General features: G+C 34.3%; 2 protein-coding genes across 2 annotated transcripts; one reads left to right on the top strand and one right to left on the bottom strand.

Moving 5' to 3' along the window:
* Nucleotides 1-2,599: 2,599 nt before the first annotated feature.
* On the bottom strand, nucleotides 2,600-5,433 carry LOC146925940 (PTI1-like tyrosine-protein kinase At3g15890). The gene is made up of 4 exons (XM_085758378.1): nucleotides 5,087-5,433; nucleotides 4,134-4,281; nucleotides 3,770-4,032; nucleotides 2,600-3,385 (listed from the first exon to the last, which is right to left on the bottom strand). The coding sequence occupies exons 1-4, from the start codon at nucleotides 5,122-5,124 to the stop codon at nucleotides 2,827-2,829; spliced, it is 1,008 nt and encodes a 335-aa protein (XP_085614504.1). The 5' UTR covers nucleotides 5,125-5,433; the 3' UTR covers nucleotides 2,600-2,826.
* Nucleotides 5,434-16,141: 10,708 nt separating this feature from the next.
* On the top strand, nucleotides 16,142-18,795 carry LOC146925941 (phosphatidylcholine:diacylglycerol cholinephosphotransferase 1-like). Its single transcript, XM_085758380.1, has 3 exons — nucleotides 16,142-16,529; nucleotides 17,298-17,435; nucleotides 18,116-18,795. Exons 1-3 carry the CDS (start codon nucleotides 16,158-16,160, stop codon nucleotides 18,443-18,445), a joined length of 840 nt encoding a protein of 279 aa, XP_085614506.1. The 5' UTR covers nucleotides 16,142-16,157; the 3' UTR covers nucleotides 18,446-18,795.
* Nucleotides 18,796-19,174: the final 379 nt, after the last annotated feature.

Consider the following 19,174-nt stretch of genomic DNA (forward strand, 5'->3'; position numbering starts at 1 on the left):
GCCTACTGCTCCTTTTGCTGAAGTTACATTCCATATACTTCGTCTTACTTCTACTCAGGCGGAAACCATACTCTTCTAAGGCTTGCCTCCAAATCTCTAACTCTTGTACATTTAAAAAACTTTTTGAGTTAGCTGAGAACCATTTAGTGTGGGTTGCAAACATGTGTAGATTGAGCTAGGGTGAGAGGAGGGCATATGACAGAGGAGGCGTAAGAGACTTCATGCTTAGGAGAAAAAGAATGTATTTTGTAGGACAATATGTCAGGTAAGTGAGATTGGAAACTTGACCCCGACGAAAGTGTACCTTATCAAAACATATCATATGCTGACTCATGTGGGAGGTTGATGACCATTCAGTCATCTTTTGGCACTAAGAAGCTCGTTGAGTGCTTCTCTATTTGTGTGAAGGCTTCTGAACAATAAGATTTCATCTAACGACAACTTGGCCTGACGTAAAATTTTACAATCTGACTCTCTTTTATATACATGAGATTGTGAGAAAGATGAAACTGTTAATCATATATTTTTTTAATGTGATTTTTTTTAGAAATATTTGGGTTTAGGTTTTCACTTGACTAAGTATTTATTGTGTTTTTCCTTTTTCTTCTTTAGAACACACTATTCAGTTTGACAGTTATGTCTTGTGCTCTTCAATTTCTTACATGCTCTTTTATAATAAGTTACCATCACCACAATTGATGGATAAAATAAAAGTTATCGTTTATTGATGTTTGAAAGCTAAGAATTTTAATTTACCTTTTTGAGTTGAATTCTCATGGCATAATCATTTGACTTGCTTAGGATGTCCACTTTGCAATTTGATGCTTTTGTTTCGATACTTTGATGGAATGATAGAATTTCCTCAAAATGAGGTAATCCTCCTTTGATAAAGAAGGCGTGTCTCCAAGGCATGTCAAGTAATGGTGCCTTTACGATAAGATTAAGCTCGTAGTCCTTCCTTCTTTATTAAAAATAATACTATAATTAATTTAGTAAAAATAAATATCAGTGTAAAAAAAAAAGGTCATCGGTCATTTTGGCTTAGTTCTTTCCATCCATGTAGAGTTCAAGTCTCTTAGTGCTGGAGTCAACTATAATATATGCCTATTAATTTTAATCAACCACTTTCATATTTGCCTTTTCTTTTTCCAGATTTGGAACTAAAGAATTCTATCTTCAAAAAGAGTTGGATCCTTGGGTAGTACTAGTAGCCAGTAGGGTTGTTAATTAAGTTGAAATACTCACAAAATTGAACTCTCAAAAGATGGTCTCATTATGGGTTTAGGGTTGCTAAGTATGCCAGAAGTTTTCATCTTAAAAAATTGGTCTCATTAACTTTCAAGAAATAAAACATGTGAACCCACTTGGGTTGGCCTAGTGGTATTGGTTTGGGACTTGGGAGTGTACTCCTCCTCAAGGTACCAGATTCGATTCTCTCTGGTACCAATTTGGGTGGACTAATTTAACTTCTTAAAAAAAAGAAATAAAACATGTTGAAATACAGTTCAACATTTTTGAAGAACCATAACATGTTTACTCATTCATCACGTTCTGTTATGGTTCATTCATAAACATTGCATTAATATTCCCCTTCCAACAAACTGAATATTCTTACTGTTTCTTGATTTCTATCAAAATAATCTTATCTTAATCTTAATATAGATAAAGCATGTGAGTTGAGTGAAGTTAAGCTTTTGGAAGAAAAATCTTGAGAGAATATTGACAATTTATTTGTATGGCATTATTTGCACAAGCTCAATAGCATAGTAATAGTAAAGAGAAAAAAAACTAGAAAAACTTACAAACTCGGGTTTTGTTTGGATAAACTACTCAATTAAGTGCTTATGTATAATCTATCTTTATAACAAAAAGATAAAATACATGCAAACTTTTTTCATATAAGCTGTATGCTGTTTTAATAACTTATCTTACAGAACTTATGAAAGTAAGCTCAAAACAACTTATGAACATGTCATAAGCAGGGCCGTCCCTGAGAATTCGGAGGCTCGGCTCAGGGAATGAAAAGAGGCCAGTGATAAAATCAAAACGTATTTTTTTTTAAAGAGCAATAGATAATATAAAACGAGTTTAGGCGAATACCTTCAAAAAGAGTCTTCATTCGCACCAAAACGAGACTTCCTACGTGTATTTACTGAAGCAAATTCATCAATCAACTCTTCGTATTGTATATTTGGTGAGGTTAGACATGTAAGATTATTAAGAGATCAATTTGGTGATAATTATCTAGAGTAGATAATGTGGCAAAACTAATGCTTCTAGAGTAGAAAAACTATGAACTTCCTAATGGACAAGTTATCATAATTGGGGCTGAGAGGTTCCGTTGCCTAGAAGTCCTTTTCCAGCCATCTATGATTGGAATGGAAGTTGCTGGAATGGAGATATTAAGGGGGCCTAAAAAGCAATACTATTTTTTATTGGAGATACTATTACTACTGGGTATAAAAAAAATTGAGGCCCATCCTTGAGGGAGGCCCAGCTCGTTTGAGCTGTTTGCACCCCCTCAGGGACGCCCCTGGTCATAAGTCGTTTCTATGAGTCATGCCAAACTGTTTCATCAGAGTTTATGCTAATAGATAAACTCAAATAAGTCAATCCATTAATAACAAACTCAAATAATTGCTTAAAACTTCAAAACAAATATTTAATACACCAACTCATATAAAGACTATAGTTCTTTGAAGAATGGACAATCATTCATGGATCACTTTGTCTTTCAATTCATGTTTCAATTCTTCTGTGATGAAGCGTAAATAGTCTCGACTTGCTTGATCGACATGCTCACTTATCAGTAACTATGAGCCACGCTCAACGGTATTCTACAGTTACAGAGCTTCTAAACATTTCACTACTCTCTATATGTGAAAATTTATCTTTAGATTCTCCCTTCAATAACTCAACCACATCAAGCATGGTAGGTCTTTTCTCAGGAAAAACTTGAGCACATATCAATCCAGCAATAACAACTCTTTTAAGTTGTTCTTCTACATAGTTACCATTTAGTCTTGGATCAGCAATTTCATTGAATTTCTTCTCACAAACCAATGGCAATGCCCAATCAACTATTGTTTTCTTCAATGTGGAACTAACCTTTATAATTGGTTTTTTCCCACTAGCTAGTTCCAGAAGGAGGATACCAAAGCTATAAACATCACAACTTTCAGTTACTTTACCTGATATAGCATATTCTGGTGCAACATAGCCTAAGGTACCCTTAACATTTGCAGTCACTTGTGTTGCTCCATCAGGGATCAACCTAGCGAACCCGAAACCACCGATTCGAGCTCGGAAATCTGAATCCAATAACACATTATTGGGTTTGATATCTCTATGGATGATACGTGGCGTTGCTTGGTGATGAAGATATCTGAAAGTCGATACAAACTCAAAATAAGTGACACCTAAAACAGTTTTTTTGAGAGATTTTTAACTTTGTGCAAGAGTTTTAGATTTGGCTTTTTTCTAAAAAGAATACTAATTAGTCATTAATAATAAGTATATTTTTTTCCAAGATTTAATAGTCTTTTCCTTAGTAACTTAGACTTTGGGCCGACCCTACTGAAAGTAGCACGATTCAAGAATAATGTAACGAGATAGTAAAAAAGTCGTATTTGGGGTTATCTAAATTTCAAAATTCTTGAAGATTTTGCAGTTAGGAAAATTTCAAGTGTGTTTTGCCTAAATAGCATGAACTTCAATAATTTTAGGACTTGAGAGAATCCGAATCCGAAAAACTAAAGCTAGTACTCACACAACTCCTTCAGCGCATCCAATGGCAATATTCATTCGTCGATTCCAATCAAGAAGGCATTCTGCTGATCGTGGTTCATGAAGATGGGAGAACAAGTTAAAATTTGGCATATAATCATACACAATTAACCGTTCTTGTCCTTCGGCACAATATCCACGTAAACTAATAAGATTCTTGTGTTGTACTCTTGCCAATATCTCAATTTCAACTGCAAATTCCCTATCTGCTTTGTTGCTCCAAACTTTCAATCTTTTCACTGCAATCTGCATTTGCACACACAGCAAAATGTCATCTACTTTATAGAGATCAATATCATACATGAAATTGAGAAAATATTAAACTATTAATAGAAGTGTCGTAGTACTTGAGATCCATTCCAAAGTTGGCCCCAATACACATTGCCAAAGTCCCCTTCTCCAAGCTTGTTGTCATAGCTGAAATTATTAGTAGCAGAATTTAATTCCTTCAAAGAAAACACCCGCCATCTAAATCGTTCACTTCCTCCTCTTGTGCTGCATCAATAGATAGATACTAAAATATCAATTTATAAATATATATTTCAAGTCAAATAAAGTTTGAATGTAACCATTGTGCTTTTTCTTGATAAGGACTTAAGGGAAGCATCCCCTATTATTTATTTATTTTCCTTTTTATATATATCTAAAAAAAATGTTTGATTGTAAAAAAAAAAAAGTACTTCAAGTTATCTCCAGGTAAAAAAACTCAATGAAACACACACCTTGGTGAATGGTTGGCCATGCATTAATAAGTTGTACTTGAGAAAATTCTCAAAAATCCTAGATTAACCCTGATCTTAAACCCTTTTCTAATACTTTTTTTTCCTCTTAAAATCACACACAATCTTGAAATCATAGTCCTAATAAACAAATATATGATAAAAAAAACCATAAGCACCCAAGTTTAGATGCAATATATTTGTCCCCCTTTAGAAATATATCAATTTTTATTTCAGTCATATTAAAAAAAAATTAATTTTTATTTTAATCATAGTACTTTTGATTCTTTTTAAATTTACTTTTATAAGCTGAATAAATGGGATGTCCGAAGTTCGAACTTCATCCCTACATGTATAATACAATACAATGTCTATAGTTATTTTGTTTTTTGATTCCTGCAAAGTTTGTTCACATTAAAATCATACGAGGACTAAATAAAATTATTTTAATAAAAAATAAAAACAATATATATATAGACACACACACATACATACACACACATAAATAAGAACAAAAAATATATCTAAACCAAACAACATGAACAATTATTTAAACTAAGATTCATAAACTATTATCATACCGATCCGAAGTATTTCCGCAACAAAACCAAAAAGCCATATAACCTTTGTAATTGTATCAAACAACAGCCCCACCTTCTCTTTCTCTCACTCTTGCCATATAGGGTAACCAAAGGAGGTGTTCTTATTGTTCCTCCAAAGCAGAAGTTGTTCCTAGCTAGAGGGTATGATCATTGATCATGAGATATGCCAGTGTTTGATGTTGTGAGAATTTCTAAGTTAAGCTCTTTCTACTCCATTGTCAACTGTTTGAAAATTTCAACAAAAAGAAAAAACAAACATTATCGGACCTTTCATGGAAATGGAATATTTTAAAGGGAAATTCGTGACAAGTTGGTTTATAATATATGTCTCATTGTTTTCTTTTAGCCAAGGGGGGCTCCCTCATATGAATAAAGTTTCTTTCTTTTTGGATATTTGTCTCTTTCAAGATTGATAGAAGATTACTAATCAATATAATTCCTTTATCCCATAATAATCAATCTATTTGATCGTTTTACACATATTAAAAAGAGTGTATAAATAAAAAAATAGAATAACATTTCAACTAAATTACTTTTATTAAATATTAGTGTGTTTGCCATTATTATAATAAATACAAATTACTGTAAAAAAAATACAAATTGAAAGATATTGACTTAGGAGTGATACTAGTAGACTAGTAGTGTCAATTAAAAAGGTATAAATAGAAGAAAAATAATATTTTATAAGTTAAATTACATGTTTGATCATTTACCTTTATTCTTGGTTTTAGGTAAGAGATGTAAATTTCTTCATGCAAATCCTCGTGAAAAGAAAAAAAAAACATCAGCATGAAAGGAACGTAGAAAAGGCGAATAAGACCAAGTTGGATCACCCCTAAAAAAAAGATTGGATCTTTTCTCTCATAAGGTACAATCGATTTCTATGTGTTTGATTTTTTCATGGATGAAAGGGTTGTAGGCTTAGATGAATGGTATTGCTCAAAAGTCATTAGAGTTTATCGGAAAGTTACAATCCGATCACATAAAATCTATTGAGAATTACAATTCAATCGTTATTTTTAGATTGGAGCATATCTCTTGATCAATCAGTAATACTAATTAGTCATTAGTAATAAGATATTTTTTTCCAAGATTCAATAGCCTTTTCCTTAGTAACTTAGACTTTTAGCCGACCCTACTGAAAGTAACACGATTCAAGAATAATGTACTGAGAGCATAAAAAAGTCGTATTTGGATTATCTAAATTTCAAAATTCTTGAAGATTTTGCAGTTAATTAGGAAAATTTCAAGTGTGTTTTTGCCTGAATAGCATGAACTTCAATAATTTTAGGACTTGAGAGAATCCAAATCCGAAAAACGAAGGCTAGTACTCACACAACTCCCTCAGCACATCCAATGGCAATATTCATTCGTCCATTCCAATCAAGAAGGCATTCTGCTTAGCAGAATCTGCTTATTGTTGTTCATGAAGATGGGAGAACAGGTTAACATTTGGCATATAATAATGATACACAATTAACCGTTCTTGCTTCGGCACAATATCCACGTGTTTCTTGTGTTGTACTCTTGCCAATATTGTTGGCCCACATCACGTGGGCAGTCCAGCCAAACAATTGAAAGCAAAGAAGCTTTCGGTTACCAATTGTTTAATAAAGAAGCTTTCGGTACCGTCCAATTCTTTTATGTGCCGTCCAGAATTAAACAATTGCAGCAACTTTGTTTTGTTCAGTTCCTTCTCCCCTATAAATAGAGAGGCAATGGAATTGAAGAAGTATCAGAACAACAACACGGAACAAAAGAGCAGAAGTGAAAAGAAAATAAAAGCTTCTGCTGTGTGTTGTGTGTAGAAGTGTGTGAGAGGAAAAATAGAGTGTTGAGTAAATCCAGAGAGTGTGGGAAAAATACACCGGGTGGGTATCATCTCTATAACTCCTAGATGCTATAAAATAATAGCATTAGAATAGGAGTGAGTCTCACAGGAATCACTATATTGTATCTCTTGGGTGTGTAAGAGAGTGGAGAGAATATTGTAATATTCTTTAATATAGTGGAATATTTTTCGGAGTTTGTCCCGTGGTTTTTCCTTCGGTATTAGAAGGTTTTCCACGTTAAATCTTGGTGTTCCATTTTATTGCTACCGCTGCAGTATTATTTACGGAATAGTAATTTCGTGAATAGTAAAGTAAAATTTAATTTACACTTGCCTTAAGCCCGTCGAGCCCAACAAGTGGTATCAGAGCTCCGGTTGGAGCTTGAGCTTATAGTGTAAATTAAATGGAGGAGAACACTGGTAACACTGGTACGATGATTAAACTCACTTCTACAAACTACTCCATTTGGAAGCCAAAAATGGAGGATATACTTTACTACAAGGATATGTATGATCCTGTAGAAAAGGGAGACACGAAGCCAGATAAGGTGACGGATGAAGACTGGAAAAAGTCTCATCGGAAGGCTGTCAGTCTGATCAGGCAGTGGGTGGATCTTAGTGTATTCCACCATGTGGCCACAGAGACAAATGCCCAGACTCTGTGGAAGAACATCGAAAAGATGTATCAAAGAAAGACCGCACAAAACAAAACTTTCGCTATTAGAAAGTTGGTGAATTTAAAGTACCAGGAGGGAAGATCAGTTGCCGAGCACTTGAGTGACTTTCAAGACTTGGTAAACCAATTGGTTGCAATGAAGCTGGTGCTGGATGATGAATTACAAGCACTGTTACTTTTGAGTTCTTTGCCGGAAAGTTGGGAAACTTTGGTGGTGTCATTAAGCAACTCTGCTCCAGATGGAGCGCTCACTTTGTCCCAGGTAAAAGATAGTATGTTCAATGAAGAAACAAGAAGAAAAGACATGGGATCAAGTAGCTCTCAAGCCCTTGTCACGGAGAACAGAGGCAGAAGTAAGAGCAGGGGGAGATCCAATAAATCCAAAGACAGATCACAATCCCAACCTCCAAGAAAGTTCAAGTGTTTTCACTGCGGCGAAGAAGGTCACATCAAAAGAAATTGCAAATCTTGGAAGAACAAAGAAAAGAAGGGCAGGAGGAATCAAAGATCAGATGAAGATGAAAATACCACAAACCCAGTAGTTGATGGGGAAGTGGTGTTGCTTTCTGTTGAAGAAGAAGAATGTCATGTTGCAGATTCATGTGTTGAATGGGTCATTGACTCAGCAGCTTCTTATCATGCCACTTCCAACAAAGAATTTTTTACGATGTACAAAGTAGGAGACTTTGGCAAAGTAAAGATGAGCAATAATAGCATTGCAGATATTGTTGGAATTGGTGATGTGTGTGTTCAAACCAATACCGGTTTCACACTAACACTGAAGGACGTGCGACATGTGCCGGATTTACGTCTAAATCTAATCTCTGTCCATGCTCTTGATTTAGCCGGATTTCAAAACAACTTTGGTGATGGAAAGTGGAAACTTACCAATGGATCGTTGATTGCTGCTAGAGGCGCCGTGTATTCGACGTTGTACAAAACTCAAGTCAAACTGATCAAAGATGGCTTGAATGCGGTTGAGAATGTTGCTTTGCCAGATTTGTGGCATAAAAGGCTGGCTCATCTAAGTGAAAAATGATTACAAATTTTGTCAAGGAAGTCCCTCATTCCGTCTGACAAAGGTGCTAAGTTGAATCCTTGTGATTATTGTTTATTTGGCAAGCAACATAGAGTATCTTTCAGTAGAACTTCGAAGCTGAAAGATAATATACTGGATATGGTGTATTCTGATGTGTGTGGACCCATGGAAGTGGAGACTCTTGGTGGTAGCAGATATTTTGTGACGTTTATTGATGATGCTTCCAGAAAGGTGTGGGTGTACTTCCTTAAAAGCAAGGATCAGGTGTTTCAGTACTTCAAAAGGTTTCATGCGATGGTGGAGAGATCGACTGGTAAATCTTTGAAGTGTCTTCGTTCGGATAATGGGGGTGAATATACTTCCCATGAATTTAAAAGATATTGTTCTGAGCACGGCATCAGGCATGAGAAGACGGTTCCTGGCACCCCACAACATAATGGTGTAGCTGAAAGAATCAACAGAACCATTATGGAGAAAGTTAGATGTATGCTAAAAATGGCTAAGCTGCCTAAGCCATTTTGGGGTGAAGCTGTTCAAACCACATGTTACCTGATTAACAGATCTCCATCTGTTCCTTTGGGCTTTGACATTCCTGAGAGAGTATGGTCCGGACATGATATAAGTTACTCTCATCTGAAAGTGTTTGGATGCAAAGCCTTTGCTCATGTAAATAAGGAGCATAGACGAAAACTTGATGATAAAGCCATTCCTTGTATATTTGTGGGCTATGGAGATGAGGAATTTGGCTACAGGTTATGGGATCCAGAGAAGAGGAAAATAATTAGAAGCAGAGACGTAGTGTTTCATGAGCAAGAAACTATGTCAGATTCTGCTATTCCAGAAACACCAAAATGTGATGGTAAGGTTGATCTTACACCGATCACTCCTCCTGTAAGAGTTGCCACAGAAGGGGGAGATCTTGATGAAGACCCTAGGGTTGATGGAGAGCCAGTAATTGAAGATGGTAGTGATGATGAAGATGTTCAGGATGGAGAGCAATCCCCAACATCTCAGCTCAGGAGATCAAGTAGAGGTCGTCAACCATCTACCAGGTACCCTAGTTCGGAGTACATCTGTATCACAGATGAGGGGGAGCCGGAAAGTTTCTATGAAGTTCAAACTCATAAGGATAAGATCCAATGGATGAAGGCAATGCAAGAAGAGATGGATTCCTTGCAGAAAAATGATACTTATGAACTTGTGAAACTTCCTGAAGGCAGAAAAGCCCTGAAGAACAAGTGGGTGTTCAAGCTCAAGAAAGATGGTGACAAGCTACTGAAGTACAAGGCTTGCTTAGTGGTTAAAGGCTTTGGACAAAAGCGAGGAATAGATTTTGATGAAATCTTCTCTCCAGTTGTTAAGATGAGTTCAATTCGAGTTATACTCGGATTGGTTGCTAGCTTGGATTTGGAGCTTGAACAAATGGACGTAAAGACTACATTTCTTCATGGAGATCTAGATGAAGAGATCTACATGGTACAACCAGAAGGATTTGAGAAGACTCGAAAGGAGCACTTGGTTTGCAAACTGAAGAAGAGCTTGTACGGATTAAAACAAGCTCCAAGGCAATGGTATAAGAAATTTGACTCTTTCATGATGAGTCATGAATATACCAAGACAGATGCAGACCATTGTGTATATGTCAAAACATTTCGAGGTGACAAATTCATCATTCTTCTGTTATATGTAGATGATATGTTGATAGTGGGACAAGATAAGGAAATGATTGGTGACTTGAAGAAGGAATTGTCAAAATCATTTGACATGAAAAATCTAGGCCCTGCAAAGCAAATTCTAGGTATGAAGATTTTGCGAGACCGGAAAGCTAGGAAGCTATGGTTGTCACAACAACAGTATGTGGAACGGGTTCTAGAAAGATTCAACATGAAGGGTGCTAAACCAGTTAGCACGCCGTTAGCCAATCATTTTAAACTCAGCAGAGTGAGTTGTCCTACTAGTCAAGATGAAAAAGAAGCTATGGCGGCAATACCTTACTCCTCAGCAGTTGGGAGTTTGATGTATGCAATGGTTTGCACTAGGCCAGACATTGCTCATGCAGTTGGAGTTGTTAGCAGGTATCTTTCCAATCCTGGTAAAGAACATTGGGAAGCTGTGAAGTGGATCTTGAGGTATCTGAAAGGAAGCTCTGATAAGTGCTTACGCTTTGGAGGATCAGAATCGATTTTGAAAGGCTACACAGATGCTGATATGGCAGGTGACCTGGACGGTAGAAAGTCTACTTCAGGAATGGTGTTTACTTTCTCAGGGGGAGCTGTATCATGGCAATCTAAATTGCAAAAATGTGTTGCCTTATCAACAACAGAGGCAGAATATATTGCCATGGCTGAAGCAGGGAAGGAAATGCTTTGGCTAAAAAGATTTCTTGATCAACTGGGAATGAAGCAGGAAAAGTACGTTATCCATTGCGATAGTCAAAGCGCTTTGGATTTGAGTAAGAATGCAATGTACCACTCTCGTACAAAGCATATTGATGTCAGATATCATTGGTTGCATCAAGCAGCGGAAGAACAACAATTTATGTTGGAAAAGATTCACACTGATAAAAATCCTGCGGATATGTTGACGAAAGTTGTAACACGTGAAAAGCTTCAACTTTGTGCTGAGTTGATCGGCATGGATCGCAAGTGAATGAATTGCGAGGATATCTCCCTTTGGCTGGAGGGGGAGAATTGTTGGCCCACATCACGTGGGCAGTCCAGCCAAACAATTGAAAGCAAAGAAGCTTTCGGTTACCAATTGTTTAATAAAGAAGCTTTCGATACCGTCCAATTCTTTTATGTGCCGTCCAGAATTAAACAATTGCAGCAACTTTGTTTTGTTCAGTTCCTTCTCCCCTATAAATAGAGAGGCAATGGAATTGAAGAAGTTTCAGAACAACAACACGGAACAAAAGAGCAGAAGTGAAAAGAAAATAAAAGCTTCTGCTGTGTGTTGTGTGTAGAAGTGTGTGAGAGGAAAAATAGAGTGTTGAGTAAATCCAGAGAGTGTGGGAAAAATACACCGGGTGGGTATCATCTCTATAACTCCTAGATGCTATAAAATAATAGCATTAGAATAGGAGTGAGTCTCACAGGAATCACTATATTGTATCTCTTGGGTGTGTAAGAGAGTGGAGAGAATATTGTAATATTCTTTAATATAGTGGAATATTTTTCGGAGTTTGTCCCGTGGTTTTTCCTTCGGTATTAGAAGGTTTTCCACGTTAAATCTTGGTGTTCCATTTTATTGCTACCGCTGCAGTATTATTTACGGAATAGTAATTTCGTGAATAGTAAAGTAAAATTTAATTTACACTTGCCTTAAGCCCGTCGAGCTCAACAAATATCTCAATTTCAACTGCAAATTCCCTATCTTCTTTGTTGCTCCATCCAAAACTTTAATATATAACAAAATATGATCCCGAACAATTATCTTCTTATCAGCAGCAAGGTATCATATTATTCAGGATCACTCAGTAATCATATATAACAAAATTGTGGACCTCTAGGGTGTTTTTTTTTTTTGGACAAAAACTACTCTTGTACACAAACTGTATAGTAATGACAAATTATGAAGTAGTACTGTAATAATTTGATGCAATGGATGGACCTTGCACGAATCATTTTCAAACTTTAAGTCTTGGCTAAGACAGATTTGGATAGAATTTAATAAGAAATTGAAATGATATGCGACAAGTGATAACAGTACTGATAATAATATTCAGTTGTCAATGCAGTTGAGAGAATAATTCAACAATTTAATAACTATATACTAATAATAATATGCAGTTGAGAAAATATTAATACTGTTAATAGAAGTGTCGTTGTACTTGAGATCCATTCCAAAGTTGGCACCAGTACACATTGTTATCATAGTTGAAGTTATTAGATAGATACTAAAATTTTGTATAATTGAAGTCAAAGTTTGAATATAACCATTGTGCACATGCTTAGAGATTGAGGTGAATTCATCATTGGAGACAATTGAGGTGAATTCTTTAGCATGGGTTAACAATGCTTGGGTTGAATGGAATATTGCAACGAAGAACATTGGAGTTTACAATACTTCTATCCTCCATCTCTTTCTAGCCTCTTTTTAACGAGGTCCTCTCTTTTATCGACCTCCTAGGATGGACTATTCATGTTCCTTGTATCTATCGTGAAACAAACATTTGTGCTTACCTTAGTTCTTAGATGATATTCATGTTAATGTTAACCACCTTCTTGTTGATAAGGACTTAAGGGAAGCATGTTCCCCTATAATTATGCCTGTGTTTTATTTATTTTCCTTTTTATGTCTACAAAAATGTTTTTTTTTTTTTTGGAAACAGCATATATTAATAAAAGCCTTGCACAAGAAGTGCTAAAAGGCAAAAGATACAAAAATGTTTGATTGTTAAAAAAATGTACTTCAAGTTGTCTTCGGGTATTCCTTCAAAAAAAGTTGTCTTCGGGTAAAAACTCAACGAAACACACACCTTGGCAAATAGTTGGTCATGCATTAATAAGTTGTAAACTTTTTTTAAGTTGTAAACTTGCTCATAATTCATAAGAGTTTCTTAAATTGTACTTACAAAATTCTAAAAAATCCTTAAATTGTACTTACAAAATTCTAAAAAACCTTAGGTTATCCCAGAATCTTAAACCCTTTTATGATATCATTAATAATTTGTTCTAATATTTCTATGAAATTACTTTTTATTAAATATTTATGTATTTATCATTATTATAAAATATCATTAATAATTTGTTCTAATATCTATGAAATTACTTTTTATTAATATTTATGTATTTATCATTATTATCATTATTATAATAAATATGGATCGAACGTTATTGACATGGAAGGAATATAGAAAAGACGAATAAGACCAAATTAGATCTAATCTCTAATAAAGTATAATCGATTTAAATGTGATTGGTTCTTTTATCGATGGTTGATTTGGGTGAATGCTCTTTAGACTTTTCGCATTGCTTAAAAGCCCCTTGAATTCATCGACAGCTACAATCCGATCGCATAAAATTTATCTAGAATTACAATCCGGTAATTATTTTTTTGTATTGAAGAGTAACTCCCAATTAATTTATTTTCAGAGATTGAACAATCTAAAATCTAATAGGCCTAAAAAGCATTCACAGTAGATTTGTTATCATCGATGATGAACACAGGTCAGGTTTGTCAAGGGTGGTGCAAAAGTCTTGAAGGAGAAATTGTAGCAATTGAAATTTGGAGCTCACAATTTAGGATGACCAATGCACAGTATTCTACTTCAGAACTTGGTTGGAGCTTGTTGATTGCTTCTTGGATTTCTAAGAGATAAGAAGAGATAAGAGTGGATAAAAAAGCTCAATAACATGTAGCATAAGTGTTAAATTTGAATTGGGTAGTTGCTCATTAAATTTGAGAAGGTGTTTGTCTATTTTTATAATCACACATATTTTAGACCAAAAAAAAAGAGTCAATTATCTCCTGGAATAACCTTCTAGTTTCCATAGAGGTGTCACATATAGTTAACCAGTGCCCGGGGGCGGGCACTGGTTAACATTTCCCATAAACTATTTGTATAATTTGTTTTTTAAAATGATTTATGATATGAGAGGAAGGAATATAATTTTAGCTTATTCTAATCAAGTTAGAATATAACAAAGTACGTTTTTAAGTGAATTCCCCAATCCAAATTGGACATAAGATGTATGCTAGTGCTACAGTTTTATTTAGTTCGGGGTTAGACCAAATTGGACATAGGAGGGTGTATGAGATTTCTTTAGATAGATGTAAGATGCAATTATTGTTTGGTTGATTAGAATAGAATGATATGTTCCACGTGCTAAATCTTCATTACTTGAAGAAGATCTATTCATTTTAGAAACGGAGCAGTGATTTGTGCAGTTAGGTTTTAGTTGGTAAACCCAAATTATGAGATATTGTGAATATGTGAAAACAAAATCAGTGTGAGTTAACTCGGGTTGGTGTTCAGAATGTGATTCAGTGTGACTTAACTCACGCAGTATTTAATATCTACGTAACTTAAGTTATGCGGGGGTATTTTTGAAAGTTCAATTAGAAGCGAGCAAAACGTGATAGAAGAAGAGCAATTTTCCAAACAAAAAGTATAAAATAACCACCAATAAAAGAGAAAACTACCAAAACACTAGTTAGGTGACAAAATAAAATCACTAACTAGGTGACAAACCTCAAACATCAAAGAGGATTAATCAACAAAAAATAAAGGTCAAAACTAAATTCTTGTTTTTAGTTTTCAACCACAAAAAGTTAGAATTTGTCTACTAACTAATACATCAAAAACTCCTTTGGCTGCAGAATGTGACCATTTTTTTTTTCTTTTTAAATAACTCAGACACAAAAACCAAATCAGTTGAACAGAAAATCGAATTTTTTAGAGTCACCTCCTAAATTTCCAAATGGAATTAGATGATGAGAAAGATTCAATGGACCCGTGGAGGGAATTCTTAACCATCGTCGAACAAATGATCAAATGCTACCATTAAATGTACAATTTAAAAACAAACGACCCACACTTTCCTCCAATCCACAATCAATCAAACACATGAGATTTAGGCGGTATAATTTCACATCGAATTAAATTATCCTTGACATGTATCCGATTGCGTAACAATGCCAAACTACTAAATAAACTTTAAAAGGGAGAACTTTATCCCAAAAAATATCAAAGGTGTCACAATAGACAACATATGATAGACACCATTTACAATGTACATCCTTTATGAGGATCAAGATTCCAATATCACTTGTGTTCCACGCCATCCTGTCAAAAATGTTATACAACAATCGACAACACTCACCCTATTGCTCCTCCTCCAAAGTCAATTGACAAAGAATATAAAAAACACATTAATAAATATGTATTTATAGATGATATTTTATTTTACACTTTGATGATAATAATTATTGAAAACTCCATAAAAAAAGTCGGGGTATGAACACCTAACCACTGACCACATATCTTAATGATTTCATCATTTTTAGTAAACTTATAGTTAGATAGTACACAAAATTGTTTGTAAGTAATTTGTTTTTTTAATAAGTAAATAGTTTTATAGTAAAACTATTTACTTGTGCTAGGGACCAAAATCTATAGTAAATAAAAATAAAGATAGATGTAGTGACGTACTATTTTCTGTAAAAAAAAAAATTCTTCACTTCCAAATGTGTAAAAGTAACGCACATCACCGACCACATAACTCAAAATGACATCGAATCATACCCACACAGCATCACATTCAGACCAGTCACAGTATTCCCAATTTTTCTGTCTTTTATCCACAAAAAGAAAAGAATTATTCAAAAAATAAATAAAAATCAAACCTTACCCTTTTCCAAAACAATGAACAGTAGTAGTAGTAGTACAACATCAACATCATAATAACTTCGGAGACTCCGTCAATTTACAACCTCATTTTCTCCGAATTCTATAAATAACCCCTCCTAATGCCTTCATTCCATTCCACATTCTCCAACCACCATGAACGGCGGCGCCGCCTCTTCCTCCGGTGACGCCACCGTCCTCAAACGCAGACACACCACCCCCAATCAAACCAATCACTCTAACCAAAAAAATCCAATGCCGAAGAATTCTTCTTCTCTTTGTTCTCTGTATTCTTCAGCTTCGTTCATGAAATGGACAATCTCAGATGTTGTACACGTGGCAACACATCATTGGATGCCGTGTTTGTTTGCTTGTGGTCTTTTGTTCTTCATGGCTGTGGAATACACGCTCTTTATGGTTCCTTCTTCTTCTCCACCCTTTGATTTGGGTTTTGTTTTCACGCGTGATCTTCATCGTGTTCTTGAATCTTCTCCTCAGCTCAATAATGTTCTAGCTGCTCTTAATACGGTATCTCGTTTATCTCTCGTTTTGGATCTGAACGACAATTGTGTTTTGTTGTCACTTTGTCTTTTTTTTTGTTGATTTTTTGATTTTTTTTTATGGGTAATTGTCCGATGTAATGTGTTTGATTGATATGCAAATGGGTTTGTGTTAAAATTTGATTTTTTTTTTTGCATTGTTTTTAGCTGTCAAAATTTGTGTTTTCTTAGGTTTGGATTTTTAGTATTTTTTTTTGTTTGGCAATTAGGAAATGGAGTGTGTTTGCATGACATGAAAATGGGTTTGTGTCAAAATTTGATTTTTTTTTTGTTTGTTTCTAATGGTTATCTCTGAATTGATTTTTTTTGGCATTTTCTGAGTTAAAATTTGGTGTATGTTTCTCTTCCAAAAAAAAATTGGTGTATTTTGGTTTCACTTTTAGATGAGTTAATTGATTCTAGAGTTGTAGAATTGATTTTGATATTATTAGATGTTCTCAAGGAAAATTGATTTTGTTTCTTGGATCTATTATAGCCTAAAGCTAGAATTTAGAGTTTTTGCCTCTGGGATTGATTATAACATGAAGCTAGAATTTAGAGTTTTTGACTCGTATGATTAAATTTTAGCCTTTAGTTTATTGTTCAACCCACTTTTATATGAATGTATCTAAACGATAATATGTGTTTTGTTTGGTTTCTAATTGTTTTATCTGAATTGATTTTTTTGGCATTTTCTGAGTTTTTTATGTTTTGTTTGCATTGTTAGTTGGTGTTAAAATCTGTGTTTTGTGTGTAGGTCTTTGTGTTAATGCAAACGAGTTATATATTATGGACTTGGTTAATTGAAGGAAGACCTAGAGCAACAATCTCGGCTCTTTTCATGTTTACATGTCGTGGGATTTGTGGGTATTCCACCCAGCTACCATTGCCTCAGGTGATTCATTCATTTCATTGACATAATGTATAGTTAACTACCAAACAAAATGCTTCATTGTTAGTAATAATTCAATTTTCTCTTGAAATTAATTAAATTTCAAAATGATGTCTTTGTTGAAAATCATCAAACGCATTAGTCCTAAGAGCAATTTTGGAGGTTAAAATGACCAATCCAATAGAACTAAATGCATGTTTAGATTCACTTTTGACAAAAATAGAAGTGATTCTATAAAATAGAGAAGTGTTAGTGTCCCACACACCGACCAATCCAAAAGAACTATGTTTGAATTCACTTTTGTTAGAAATAGAAGTAATCCCATTACTAGAAGCTTACAATGAAAGGGATTCACTTCTGTTTTTAGAATTAAAATTAATTTTAACATGAAGTTGAAGTTGTAGTTTGGAATTGGAATTGAAATTGATTTTAACATGAAATTGAAGTTTGGAACTGTTACCCTAAATGTGATTTTTAACTTGAAATTTATCAAGTCATTGCAAAACCTATGCCACTAATTTCAGAGACTATTTAAAATTTATTGATTTGAATTCAATTAACATCTGGGTTATATTGTTTGACGCTTACAATTGCAAGATCAGATTGGTGATTCAATTGTTATTTTGTTACATTGATAATGTTGTCAACACCTTGTGTTTTTATTTTGTTTTGATGTTGAACAGGGATTTTTGGGTTCTGGTGTGGACTTTCCAGTTGGGAATGTATCATTTTTCCTGTTTTTTTCGGGTCATGTGGCGGGTTCGGTGATAGCTTCATTAGACATGAGGAGGATGAAGAGATGGGAGATGGCATGGACTTTTGATTTGTTGAATGTGTTGCAAGCTGTGAGGTTACTTGGTACAAGAGGCCATTACACTATTGATTTGGCTGTTGGGTTAGGTGCTGGCTATATATTTGACTCTTTAGCTGGTAAGTATCTTGAAGATAGCAAGTTGAAAATAGCTAAAAATAGTGTCAATGGCCATGCCTCTAAACATGATTTGGTTGCATGAACAATTTGAGACTGTACCCAAAAGGGAAACACACAGAAAAAGGATAATAGAGAAGTAGGCAATGTGTGTATGTGTGGATGCCGGATGGGAGATGATTTTGTCGAAGCCGTGATTTTGTTGTAGCTCTAAAGTGTAGTTTTTGTCAAAATTGCGATAGCTCATCATGATTTTGCTGATATTAGAATCCAAACATGAGGAGGAGTTTGAATTGTATTTGTAAAGCAAATAAAAAAAAGGCTTAAAGAGTGAAATCATGTGAGTAGTAGTTGTTTTTAATTGTTTAATTAACATGTAATTTCAATAATTTATTTATTTCACTATATTGCTAAGAATTTCATGCTTTGTCTGCATTTCATTTTGGTTTGGTTGCTACACTTTTTGGACGGAAGTGTTTTTCCAATAGAGTTCATACTTTCATGTAAAGACATTAAAGTAACCTAGAAATATATTCAAACCAAAAAAGTAATAATAATAATAATATATATATATATATATATATATATATATATATATATATATATATTGACAAATAAAATATAATTATTTGTTTATGGCTATAAATTTTGGATGACATGAAAGTAGTATCCAAACCAATTTTTTTTTTTTTTTTGAAAGAAGTATCCAAACCAACTTGAAGAGTACAAAACGCTAGATTTGAGTTTGAAAAATGTAAAACAAAACAATTTGATTAGTTTGGAATGAGTTTTAGATTCATATATGATGACTCAA

This window comes from Medicago sativa, chromosome 4, assembly GCF_051527215.1.
Source record: "Medicago sativa cultivar Bolivia chromosome 4, Bolivia_mono, whole genome shotgun sequence".
NCBI classification, from domain to species: Eukaryota; Viridiplantae; Streptophyta; class Magnoliopsida; order Fabales; family Fabaceae; genus Medicago; species Medicago sativa.

Coding starts and splice junctions, on each gene's coding strand:
- LOC146925941 (XM_085758380.1), top strand. CDS start 16,158: ATGAACGGCGGCGCCGCCTCTTCCTCCGGTGACGCCACCGTCCTCAAA. Junction 16,530..17,297: donor TTCTAGCTGCTCTTAATACG/GTATCTCGTTTA, acceptor TTTTGTGTGTAG/GTCTTTGTGTTAATGCAAAC. Junction 17,436..18,115: donor CCCAGCTACCATTGCCTCAG/GTGATTCATTCA, acceptor GATGTTGAACAG/GGATTTTTGGGTTCTGGTGT.
- LOC146925940 (XM_085758378.1), bottom strand. CDS start 5,124: ATGGCTTTTTGGTTTTGTTGCGGAAATACTTCGGATCG. Junction 4,282..5,086: donor TGCGGAAATACTTCGGATCG/GTATGATAATAG, acceptor CTATTGATGCAG/CACAAGAGGAGGAAGTGAAC. Junction 4,033..4,133: donor AACTTTGGAATGGATCTCAA/GTACTACGACAC, acceptor GTGCAAATGCAG/ATTGCAGTGAAAAGATTGAA.